We start from the raw sequence: 13,709 nt of genomic DNA, 5'->3' as shown, positions 1-13,709 counted from the left end.
CCCTGGGGAAGCGGAAGGCTAAGGGGAAAGGAAAGGGCTGCAAAAAGGACAAAGAATTAACTGTCCCTATAGACCCCAATGATACTGGGCAAACACTAGCTGCAGAGGGAGCCCTAGAAGAGCAGCCCTCCATAGAGTCCGGGTCTGAACTCGAGCGGGAGTTAACAGGCGACATTTTTCAACCTCCTGAGTTAAGGGTATCAAAAAGGGGAAAAGAACGCCAGCTGCGGTATACTGCTCCGAAGGAGCTGCCACATAAGGCTAGCTTGAGTAAGGGGAGATCTATAACAAAAGCTAGTAAAACCTCCCGAATTACACCTTCGTTGAAGTCGTATTTTAAGGTTCTCCCTCAGGTCTTAAATATAAATCAAGAGCCCCAAAACCCACACTCTACTTTACTTGCACCCCCATCAGCAGGTGACATTTCCACACTCCAATTGAAAGAGAAAGAAGGAGAAGCAGTAGAGGTTGGTGTGCGAACTTGCGGCACAGGGATGGGAGACCCAGCAGAGGGTGATATTAATGCAGTTTCTTTGCCTGAACAGCAAGTAATGATCTCAGGAACAGCGAGTGAGAATAAAGGGCTGGAACAAGACAGTGGAGGAAGTGAAAACTCCGGCAGTGACGATACTATTCAAGCCATACTTCTTAGTATGAGAGAAGAGATCAGAAATGGGTTTGAAGAGTCAAAGAGATCTTTTGAAGAGTCCAGACACACTCAATCAGAGATCCGCACAATGTGTGAAAATCTAGAATCTAAAGTAGATGGTCTTACACTAAGAACCGGGGGACTAGAGAATTGCGCTGATGAGCTAAAGGCTAAATTGGAGGCCGCAGAAGGGAAGATCCAGTCTCTACGATGAGAAGGGAACTCAGTCAAAGAGAGGGTAGAGTCTCTCGAAATTTTTTCCAGAAGGAACAACCTAAGACTTCTAAAAATACCGGAGGGAAAGGAAGGAGGAGATTTAAAAAAGTTTGTCGCAGCTCTACTAAAAGAGTCACTGAGTTTGGACGAATCTTTGACCGAGATAGAGCTAGATATTCAGAGGGTACATCGGGATCCGTTCCGCATTAAACAGGGCAGAGACAAGCCTAGGAAGATCTTAGTAAACTTCTTAACATATTCCATGAAAGAGAAGATCTTGACCGCAGCGTTGAAAGCCAAGACTGTGAAAGTATCTGATTTTTCTTTTGAAGTGAGATCGGATCTCTCTAGAACAACGCTGGATAGGCAGTGGGAATTGGGTCAACGGATGGAGAAGTTCAGAAGCCTGGGAGCCACAGTGCAATTAAGATTTCCTGCCTTTCTAAGGATAATGTACAATAATAAAATGTACAATGCTAAGTCCCCCCTGGAGGCAGACGAGCTGCTTGATGAGATTAGCGAACACGCAACCCCCCCGGACTGGGGATGACATTTTTGTGAGCTTCTGTAATCAGATTTTAAATGAAAATGGGAAAATGGAAAAAATAATAAAAATAATATAAATAATAAATGGCGGAAAAGAATGACTTAAAAAAAAAAAAAGCAGATTGTGGGAAAATACAAAAACAAAACAAACAAGAGGGAAAAAAAAGAGGGGGAAAGAGGGGGAAAGTAATGATAAAAAGGGGGGGGGAAAAAAAAAGAAAAAAATATTAACCAAAAAAAAAAAAAATAATAAAAATAAAAATAAAAGGAATAAATAAATGAATAACTAACACTTAAGTATTCAGCACATGGGTGAGGGTTCACAATCTTCCCACTAATACACCATTGGGGGATTCACTATAAAGGAGTATCAATCGGAAATTTTACTATGGACCTTCAACACAATATATTCACGTTAAAATTTCTGAACCTATAGGTTGTAATGATGTCTATTCATGATTCCCACATTACTACCCCAATCTACCCTAATCTACTGTTCTCCGTATTAGAGTATTATGATTAGTAATAATACGTCATGGAAGCGTTAATAGATAAAAGATATATGATTCCACCTACGAACCACCATTACTTACACCGTAATTATAGTGACCAGGAAAGAAAATGTAAAAGGTAGACATCTGGGTATGGAGCGGGAACATGTCAGAGATGACAAGCTGGCAAACCAGCATGCCAGAGTAAGTCGGGGGGGGGGTTTCCAGGGGTGGGAGGGAGGGGGGAGGGAAGGCAAAGAATAAAAGTCCTCATAAAACGAAGTTTACAATAACGAACAAAATAGATCCAATTGTGCCTCAAAGATATTGTTTGGCCAAAACTAGTAGTGATATAGTTCAGGATAAAATATCTGTTAAGATAATTAAGAGAATCAAGGACAGGGATATAGTGCTAAAGAGCTTCAAAATTAATGCCAGACATTAAATTTTTATCTTGGAATGTAAATGGTCTGCGTGTTAGGACTAGAAGGAATAGAATTTAACAATACTTACGAGATTCACCCGCGCAGATAATTGTGATCCAAGAAACACATCTGAATAAACAGGAAATAACTGATATATTTAAGAAGCTCAAATGGGTCGATAAATTTATAACTACGGACCACAATGCTAGTATTCGTGGCAACGCCATTATTTTTAAAAAAACAGCGAAAGCCCAGATTATGAACTGGAAAACAGATGCTAGCGGTAGATGGCTGATAGCCAATGCTCAACTATATTCAAGGCCTGTTACTATCATCAGTTATTATGGGCCTAACCAGGATGATCCTTCTTATTTAAATATTTTACAAAACCAACTGATCTCTTGCCCTGACCCTATAATATGGGTAGGAGACTTCAATCTCGTTTTAGATCCAAAATTAGATAAATCGGCAACTTCTAGGGCCATAGTACATAGTAATATGAGGGAGACATTGCTTAGATCTATGTCAAATCTTGGGTTGATAGATTTATGGAGACAAAGAGCTGGGAGCGCTATGGGCGTCTCATATCACAATTATAAATATAGACACAAATCGCGTATTGACTATGCCCTATTCAGTCTTTCAATTAAGGATCTGGTTAAAAACATAACATATCTGCCTCTACATATGTCAGATCACTCTGCCATTATCTTTTCGCTAAAATTAGAGCAGAAAGTTGCTCATCGATCCTGGTCTTTTGATAGAACAATTCTATTGGATGATGAGGAAAAAGAATATTTGATGCAGGAAACGGTTTTCTTTTTAGAGCAAAACATAGGTTCTGCCTCTCTGGTCAACGTATGGGAGGCTTGGAAGGCCTTTATTAGGGGTTGTATTACAAGTAGGGCTTCTTTCAGGAGAAAGAAATATGAAGAGGGGATTAGTCAAATAGAGCAAGAATTGTCACAATTAGAATCATCAGACCAGTTTTCATTCGATAACCAGGAGAAGAAAATGGAATTAAAGGCCAAGTTGGATACAATATTGCAGGAAAGGATAAATAAAAGATGGCAGGCAAGCAAAATTGCCCATTTTGAATATGGTGAATCGGCTGGCAAGGTGTTGGCTTGGAAAATCAAAGCTGATCAGTCCAGGAACCATATTAAGGAAGTGAGGGTTGCTGGGGAAGCCAATAGTAGGTCTACAGACACAGCTATTGGCGAAGCTTTTAATGAGTTCTTTCAGAATATCTACACAGAGGAGCTCAATGTCAACCTGAACGAAAGGAACGAATGGTTGAGTAATATAACTCTCCCAGAATTGGAAAATCACCAAATGGAAAAAATAGATAAAGCCATAACAGAGTTGGAAGTTTCTAACACCATTAAGCTACTAGCTCAGGGCAAAGCGGCGGGCCCAGATGGCCTCCCAGGAGAATTATATAGGGTACTTAATTCTACTCTTACTCCTGTCCTTACAAATCTTTTTAACAACATAATGATTAGGGGAGATACACCACCAAGCTCCTGGGGAGAAGCCAATATAGCTTTAATATTGAAAACAGGCAAAGACCCAGCTGAGTGTGGATCATACCGCCCAATCTCGCTTCTCAATAACGATTACAAAATCTTTACTTCAATCTTGGCCGAGAGATTGGGAAGCGAGATAGGCACAATTATCCACCCTGATCAAAAGGGATTTATTAGGGGCCGGCAACTGGCCGACTTAACCTATGACTTGGTGGGAGCTGTGGATATTGCCTCAACTTTTGGTCTACCCCTGGCTATCATGACCCTAGATGCTACTAAAGCATTTGATAGGGTAAACTGGGAATATTTAAACTTAATTATGAAAAAATACCATTTGCAGGGCTATAAGTTTATTATATAATAATCCCAGAGCTTCCCTATTAATTAATGGTACACGGACCACTCCTTTTAAAATTAGTCGAGGAACAAGGCAGGGCTGTCCCTTATCCCCACTTCTTTTTAATTTGTATGTAGAACCTTTTGCTCAGTCTATTAGGGAGGATACTAACATACCACATTTTAATTTTTCGGGTTGGGAAAAAAAGATTGGTTTGTACGCCGATGATATAATCATTTACACAACTGATCCTGCGTTGGCATATCCAATTATTATAAAGAGAGCGGAGGACTTCGGTAGATTTTCAGGATATGAAATTAACACAGGGAAAACCGAAATCATGGTCTGGAACATTCAAAATCTTCAGCTTCCGATAAAATCTTCGTTGAGATATCTGGGAATTACAATCACTAAAGAGTTACAACATTTGGCCCAAAACAATTTAGCTCGTATTTCTCGAGAATCTCAAACCTTGATAAAAGCTTGGTCCTTTCTCCCGCTTACCATCTATGGGAGAACCAGCCTGATAAAAATGAGTATCCTTCCGAAATTTACTTTTATTTTTAATTCTATCCCGTTATCTTTTGATACTAAACAGCTTGTAAAATGTCAGCAAAACATAAATTCATTTGTCTGGGGGTATAAATCCAGCAGATTATCCTGGAAAAAACTGAGAAGGAGAAGAGAAAAAGGGGGGCTCGCATTGCTAGACCTAGAATACTACTCCTGGGCATTCCATCTGACCCACTCTAGGATGCTGCTTAAGATCCCTTGGGAAAATGCAAATGGGCTTATGTATAAGGATATGCTAATAGGTTCGGACCTTCCTGTGAACGGATTCCTTTTCAAGTTGGGGCACCAGAAGTTCTTCAAAAAAATTAGATTAAAAACATTATCAGGCACTGTAAAAGAATGGTTTCGAATAAAATCTAAAATTGGGAAAGGCTACCTATCCAAACATGCCCCGATTTGGGATTTACCGGGATTAACATCACAAGAAGCCAACACAGTTAAAAGAGTTTTGTTAGATGCGGATAGCACACAGTGGGGCGATATACTGGTGGAAAGATCAATCATAAGCTGGGATATTTTCAAGCATAAGGTAACATCAACACTCTCTTGGTTAGTATATTGGCAATTAAGTAGCTGGCTTCGGGCTCAAACCAAGAAGAAAGCAATGATGGGCGAGGAGAGTTTGCTAGAAAACACCCTAGTTGAAAGACCTCCTGGGAAAAAGGAAGTAGCACTTTTTTATTGGCATATCATAGAGGATGGAGAGAGGGACCTCAACTTACCGGAAAAACTCTGGGGTGCGGAGGGGGAAGCACATATGGAGGACACATGGGAGGAATCTTTTCTCCTTCTTTATAAAATTATCAAGCCTGCATGGTTGCGGCGTAACCATTTTTATACACTTCATAGAGCATATTATTCTCCTAAACGCCTGTCAAAATTTCAACCAGGGAAGTGCTGTCCCAAATGCTCTCTTCCAGCTGCCTCAGACCTCCACATGTTTTGGGAATGCCCGAACATTGCTACTTTCTGGAACAAAGTTAGAGCAACACTTGAGTCTATTCTTGGCTTATCCATCCGGTGCTCATGGCTGCTGATCATTTTTGGAACCAACGATAACATCAAGGGACTAGAAAGAGAATTTCAGTTTTACGCCATCTTATTGGCAAGAAGGGAGATCTGCAAAAATTGGATAAGCATAAACCCCCCAACACATGCAGAGTGGCTGTCTTCATTATATGTAATATCAAAGCAGGACTTATCCAGAACATGTAGCCCCCGATCGGTGAGATTTTGGGATTTTTTGGTCAATTGGAAAAGGGACAGTTAGTCAACCCGGGTTTTTTTTTTTTTTTTTTTTTTTTTTTCCCCGGGTCCGATGATTAGGCCTAAAATCTCCTTGTCCAAAGGGAGACACAGTACAGATTTTGGACAACTGGTCAAACTGGCCTGAAGGGAGAAGGTACGTCCAAGCTCTGCGGGCGACATCGGGGCGGACTTTCTGTGTACTGGGAGTTCACTGATGGGCTTCGCGGTGTTGAGTAGAGAGCTGCCCCGATGACTATATGGTCAGGAGCACAATTGGACCGAGCCAAGGGCTAATGAGGACAAAAAAAAAAAAAAAAAAAAAAACATAAAAAAAAAAAAACATTTTTTCTGTATTCAGGGAGCTTGATTGTTATGATCTAGCCTTGATAGTCTATTCATCAAAAGCGAAGTCCAAATTTATGTTTTTTCATTCATTGTAACTTTTTATTTAGCCTTTTTCAATTTAAAAGCAATCTATATGAAAAAAGAAGGTATGCAGGCATCTTTGTATGTTTTATAATCAAAAGAGTATATTTTTTGACATATAACTTTGCAAACAGCAACGCAGGAATGTAGGCGGAACCATAAAGCATGGAGCCACAAACTAGGTAGAGTTTAGTAATGAACAACACATTGACCAAAAGCTGGTAAGCTTTCAGACTAAAACAAAAAGGAAATGCTCAAATGATGTTTAATCCAAACCTATTTGGTGAGAGTCAAGATAATGTGCTGCCTCATTTGTTTTAACTCAGTGACCACAACTACCTGTCCAGAACACTTATACCCAAACATTCTAAACTTTAGATACTTAGCAATTCAAAAATAAGAAATATACAGCGAATAATTAGACTCACCACCTCTCCCTTCATGGCACAACCAGAACAAACCGGCTTTAGGTTGGGGGATGTGCACAGCCTTAATTTAAATGTTTTTACGCGTGCTCGAAGGCATCACTTCCCTCCGGGAGTGTGTCTGAATATATCTAAGTGTGGCAGACCTATTGCGTCATAGGTCTCTCACCCGCGGCACTGCTGTGGTGGCTGAATCACATTCAGCAAAAGATTCACGTGAATAATTTCCTTAGTCCAATTCACATTTTAATTCATATTTCAGTTTCATGCTTTTAATCCATATGCGCTCTCATCATGCTTTCTATTCCTTATTTAAACAATTCCAATTTCAAATAATCCAATGCATTTCGGTGCATCCAGCACCTTCATCAGGGCAAAATCTAGAACATACAAATAAGCAAACTTCAGTATAAAAAGAAAAATAATTGTGGCCACTTTCAATGTTACAACATTGCAATCATGTTACACTCATGTCCATACTTTGTAAATCCCTGTTTAAGCTTTGTGTTTTACTGAGAAAGTTTACACTCGGCGGTTAAACCGGTGACTCGTGTAAGTGTACACTACTCTTGTGTAGTGCCTCAATGTTAAAAAACAGGTCGCGTATAAGCGTTGCGTGGGCGGGTATGTTGCTGGAGTTCTTAAATGGTTCAATACGCTGCCGTGCGTGCTTGCGAGTTAGTGCTGTTTGTGCATATATCTCTGCCGTGTTCGCTCTTACCTCATGCTTGTAGTTCGTATTCTACCGTTCCCTCTCCGTGTCAATGCGGGTTACAGCCATATGCTCTGGTCGGGTATTTATGTTACGCGCGTTACGCGCCTGGGTTCTGGGAGTGACTAATGTTTTTTCTCAGTTCTAACTTTATTGATGGACTGCTATATACATTGTGAACATCGGGACCTTTCATGTGAATGCTACAGTCTGTACCTGTGTGAAATATTTCAATATGTATTTAAACATTAGTAATGATTAGAATGTGTCAATATACTGCATTTAAACATTATAAATAGCATGTAAGATCAACACGATCATTGAGCACGTTGGGCTTATAGCTGTTTAGGTGGTATATCCAATAGTTTTCTCGCTTGAGCAAGTTCTTTCGATTTAAAAAGCCCTCAGTTTTTGGAACCTTTTCTAGAACACAAGCTTGCAATTGGCTGATGTGGTGTCTTTTTTCCATAAAATGTGTCGCCACTGTAGATTTAAGGGAGCCAGTCCTTATGTTGCTCTTATGCTCATTTAGTCTGATTTTAAGCTTTCTCTCTGTTTGGCCCACGTACACTGACCCACACAGGCACTTCAATACGTAGATAATGTTCATTGTGTCGCATGTGGCATTGACTTTTAGTGGAATTTTTTGTCCCTTCATGGGATGAGGGATTGTGCTTCCCTTTATTATATAATGGCAATTGCTGCAGTTCATGCATGGGATGGTTCCTCTGTAAGAGTTCAATGTCTCTGTTTTTTTTTGTGTATTTCAACATTTCTCCTAAGTTCCCGCCTCTTGTATGGGCAAACAGTGGTTCCTTGTCAAATATTCCTTTGAGATCGATATCCAGTTTTAACATTTGCCAATGTCTCTTTATGACTTTTTTAAAAAGAGAACTCACATTAGAGAATTTGCTGACACACGTGATTCTGTTTTCATGCGACTGCATCCGCCTGCATGGGAATGTCTCGGGGGTCCCCAGGACCCCCTTTCTCCCCTCCAGAGGACTGCTCTGACGGGGCACACTCACAGTGCACCACTTAGAAGGTAGCGCATTGTGGAATGTATTACAATAAGTGACCTGGGGGTGCAACGGGCGTTTGCACCCTCTTTGCACACCCCCAGGGCACTTTGGTATCTGTAATATAGCACAGTTGCAGAGGCAAAGGAATTCCCTAATTCGCATAGTGCACACCTCTATGCAAATGAGGGTATGCCCCCTGAAGGTAGCGCTGGTGCTTTAAGTGCACAGCGCTATCAGTATTACTGAAGGTAACGCACAAGCATCTGCACCCCCTTCTGTAATACCAAAAGTGCCCTGGGGCGCACAAAGTGGGTGCAAACGCCTGTTGCGTCCCTGAGGCACTTATTGTAATACGTCCCATAATGTGTTTTACTTATGATCCTCTGGGTATTTTTATACATAGAGCTTAATGTCTACACATATACCCTTTCTTGGTTGATCCTAATTTCATCATCTGAGGAGTCGTGCAGAAAAAATGAGTTACACAGACAAAATGATTCATAGATTTGTAATAGCATGAATTTTTCTAACTGTGAAACTGTCCTAATTGCAGCGTGTCGGTTCTTTAACGTTTTCCTTTTAATCTTTCTTTTCAGTGATGCATGCTTGTTTGCAACTCATTGCTGACAAAAGAAGCGTTCCACCACAAGGTAAACACATTATTTTAAAACACTTTGTTACATTTGTATTAAGGCAAGTTGGCTAGTAATATTTTCATGTGCTTTTTCCTTTTGGGTCAATAAAGAAAGCAAATATTTTAAGTGTGACAGAAAGAGTTATAGAGTGAAGAGTAATAACAAAAATAATAACAACAATAATCATCAAAAAAAATTGTCTGTCTTCATCGTAGAAAGCTATTCTTTTGGAGCGCTTGCTTCTGACTTTAAGGGCAAACAAGGCGGCTCCAAAAACTAGGAATGCTTTTAAATTAGAAAATATTACCATGCATGCATATTTGGTCATTATGTTGCAATTTCCTTCATAGAGTTGTAAAACATTTACAATGCTTATGTACAAATAGATAACCTCTGTGTAATATAATCCTCTGTAAGTTGAGTAGTATGGAAATGTGCAATTTCTCTTTTAAATGAACCATCTTGCCCTCAGTATGATGCAGCTGAATTGAACACCGGTTGCTCTCTGATTCAGTACCATCTCTATTAGGAATCAATAGTGATGAAAATCAGATCTTCTTTGATGGAAACCCTCGATGAGCAGCCGTTTCTATTCTATGTGGTTGATTACGAACAGTTCTGTAGAAGTATCATGAATTGATATAGTGACAATCTATTTGCAATCCGTGTGCTTTGTTGAAGAGGCAACTGGTGTCAACCCATATCTGTTGGATTCAACAGGAATTGTTAACATTGGACAATAAAAGAAGTGCAATGTCAGCAAACCAATAGGTTGCAGCCGGAATCAGTATAATTGAATTTCAACTAGGGGACTGTAATTTCAGCCATTTTAACAACACCATATTACTATGTTAATGCCAAATTCGTTCATATCTAGCAAGGTTTTTAGGACATTAGGTATAGAGAGTTAGGAGCCAAAGGCATTCCTTCTTTCTCAACTGGCGGACTTGGGTATTTATGATTTACTGATGCTTTCAGATAGTGGAGGGGATTTGGCTTACATTGCCTCAATAACCTCTTTTGCATCTCCATTTAAGTAGATTTGTTTAGGGCTGGGAGAGGATATTTGGGAAGTAGTGGCACAAATAGGTCAATATCTCACCCACTGTGGGTTATCAATGTCATTGCGGAATCTCACTTTTTGGGTCTGGTTTGACAGCGCATTTTTTTCAATTCTTTAAAATATATGTAGATTGTCCTTTGGCTCCTCTCAGTGGAGTATAATCCTCTTACCAGATCTTACTGACTGGTTGGTGTATCACCCTGCCTCGTCCAAAGGATTGAATTGCAATGATTGAGAGACCATTTTACATTTCAAAAGTATTGTGAATCATAACGCCTAAACATATTTAGGTCATACGTGGACTCAATACTAGTGCTAATCCTGTATTGTTCTATTTCTTCACTACTACAGGCATTTTTAATGGTTCAATCAGAACTCATCTGTCTTCCCCATTATATTTCCTCTTTGTGTCTTTCCTATTTACTTTCCACTTATATTTATTTCTTGTTGTTTTTCCCATTCCTAATTTTATCAGTTGTTTTCTCTGTTAATGTCTCATCCATAGTTTTACCTTTTCTGTTTTTATGTAAAACAACGTTAATTATACAAATATTCAGATATCATCGACAACTGCATAATAAATGTCAGAGCTCTTTATACATTGTAGAAAGGTACGGGGATAAAAAATATGTGCACACATTATCATTTAGATGGGTGAGGTTTTTCAAAGTTTTATGTCTCAAGAATCCATCAAGATAACAGTTGTGGGGTGTGGCCTGGCCCCCTTCCTTTTTAATCTATACACTAATGAGCTGGCCAAGGCACTCCTAAAGAGCAGACAAGATTTCCCTCAAGCAGGCGGGCTACCACTACCGGTCCTGCTATATGCCGATGATGCGTTGTTAATGGCGTACACGCAAAATGGCTTGCATAGGGTTTTGGACAGTTTAAATGTTTTTATGCCTGATTTGGGTTTAAGTATTCATTTCTCAAAAACCTTTATAATGAGTTGTGGTATAGGGACACGTAGAGATAAGGGTAGGGACATTTGTCTGGATGGTAGGAAGTTAGCATCAACAAGAACTTTCCCGTACCTTGGTGTTCTTTTTAATCAGACCGATACTTGGACCTGCTCAATGGAGTCGAAAAAACTTGGCTTCAGTAGATCAACTAATGCCCTTGCCATCTTTGCGAAGAAGTTGGGCAGGAAGCCACCAGGAGAATTTTTGCAAATATATAAGGCGCAGTGTATATCAGCGGCGATTTATGGGGCAGGGCTTTGGGTTTTTGCTAATTCTTTCCCTTTACAAACCGTGGAAAACGCCTTCCTCAGGTATATCCTTTCAGTTCCTCCTGGCACGTCTTCATTTGTGTGTCATGAGGAGCTGGGCCGAACCTATATAACGGACCTCATTAAACTGGAGCCTATTCTCCTCTGGCACAGGATATGGGTTAGTGAACAGACCCACTTAAATTGAGATATCCTGCGTGATTGTATTGGGTTTGACAGGGCGCACAAGATCCTCTGGCTTAGGTTTGTACACAGGTGTATGACAGATCTTCGACACCCAGAAAATTACACAAACCCTAGCTCTATGGCCGGAATTTCGAGAAAAACTTTGAAGAAAGAAGGCCTTGCTAGGTTGGTATTATTAGGAGTAGCAGATGAAGCCGTTAAACTAACTGTTATACCACATCAATTAAGGCTCACTTCTCTGGCTATGGGACCATATTGAAGCCTTTTCCCTAGTGGATATGACAGAAAGCTTCTGACCAGATTTAGACTAAGCACTGTACACAGACTAGTGACTACACCCAAGATGATTGACTGGTCAAGACCTCTACCCCTGTGTTTGTGCGACTCCCATTCAGAGCAGTCCACCATTCACCTATTCTTTTTTTGAGAGCAGTTTTATGAATTAAGGAAAGTATGGTTACTACCTCTTCTAAGACAGAAAGGCCTTAGGCAATGCTGCCCAGGTCTTGTTCGTTTACAATTACTAGAGAATGAGCATGTGGCTTGGAGGGTCTCCAAGTTCTTAAAAAAGGTCCTGAGGCATTGGAAAGCAGGTTATTTGAGGTCTTGAAGGCTCCTTTCTAGGTGGAGTAGTGGGATTGGAATGTCGTTGGATTCTAATTGATGCAACCTTTTATATGTGAGCTTTGCATTTTATTCCTCTTAATCTATGTATTGTAACAATTCTTTTTAACTTCAATTTTACTGATTGTGTTATGTGCTTTTATGACTGTGAATACTATGGTCGAATAAAGCTAAATATTGATTGATAAGAGTTGTTCTTAGGATTTGTTCTTAATTTCTGTCTGCACTGTTAAAGTAGGCTTATGACCAGAAATAATATCCAAACAAAATCAAGTTGAGCTAACGATAGCAATTTGTTTCTGGTGCAGTTGTGTTGGCTGTCATGGGGAATTCTTTCACCCATTATTCAAAGGAAATGTAAGAAGACATTATAAGTGCTGGGGAGCACTATTCCATATTCAAGGAGGAATAAGAGAAAATGATTTCCTGAATATTTGTTTGCTGAACCTGGGGTTCTCTAGAGCAAGCATGTCTTTTTGTTAATTGCATTTTTGTCTTTACCTAGAAAGTTCAATGTATTCTCTAGGTATGCTGAAGACTTACCATCCAAGATGTTGGCAATGCCATTCTGTCCTGAAAAAATATCTTTTCATGCATAATATATTATATGTACATTTATGTGTTTGATGTAGAGATGCATTTGTGTTTTTAATGAGGATTACATTGTGAGATAGATTGTGTATTACACCGTGTATTTTAATTATGAATAAATGTGTCTATTTTTTTAAATCTTTTTAGATTTCTTCTTTTTTTGCTGCTTCCCTGGTGTCCATAGCTTGTCCACGGTTGAGAAGCAATATTTGTATGAATGTTGTAGAAAGTACGTAGTTGTCCAAAGGGGTTCTTTTGTGACCTTGGTCTTTGTGGTACCTCTCCCTTTGGATGGTGGGTCCCTCTCTCTAATTCTGAGATTCTGTACTGAAACTCATGACGAACAAACGTAAGGAACCCACCGACCGACGGATCCTGGCCGGTCGTGGCACTCTGGCCAACTACTTTGGTTCCCCCTTATTTACTTTGGACCATGGATTATTTCATCATGGAGTGACTACACAAATATCTTTCTTGGCAGAAAAGACACTGCCTAAACAAATCAAAGCTTTTAACCATTTTGATATTACCATTGGCACCAACCCCTTGATTATTTGGGCCACTTCCTTTGCTCAATATATGTGAAGATCCATTTGCCTATTTTACAAAACAGAAAAGCTGAAGGAAGTATACTGTATCCTCGGCCATTATTACCATTGGATCATCCACCCCCCCCAAATAGTGTACAGATTTATCTCACCCTGAAGAAGTCCTTTGTAAGGGCGAAACGCGTCAGCTCTTTTTTTATCACCATGACTGGGTTTTAAACCTGTTTCACAA

The 13,709-nt window shown here is 39.8% G+C and overlaps 1 protein-coding gene across 1 annotated transcript in view; it reads left to right on the top strand.

The window, feature by feature from the left end:
• The window catches only part of TNFSF13B (TNF superfamily member 13b), a 193,297-nt gene that overhangs the window by 43,137 nt on the left and 136,451 nt on the right, over window positions 1-13,709 (top strand). Inside the window, exon 3 of the mRNA XM_086934163.1 lies at window positions 9,196-9,249. Within this exon, the coding sequence (XP_086790289.1) occupies window positions 9,196-9,249 (54 nt within the window). The remainder of the gene's footprint in view (window positions 1-9,195; window positions 9,250-13,709) is intronic.

Source organism: Lissotriton vulgaris, chromosome 8 (assembly GCF_964263255.1).
Source record: "Lissotriton vulgaris chromosome 8, aLisVul1.2, whole genome shotgun sequence".
Classification (NCBI taxonomy): domain Eukaryota; kingdom Metazoa; phylum Chordata; class Amphibia; order Caudata; family Salamandridae; genus Lissotriton; species Lissotriton vulgaris.
Note: the sequence above shows the minus strand (reverse complement) of the source record. Positions and strands in the feature narration are given on the sequence as shown.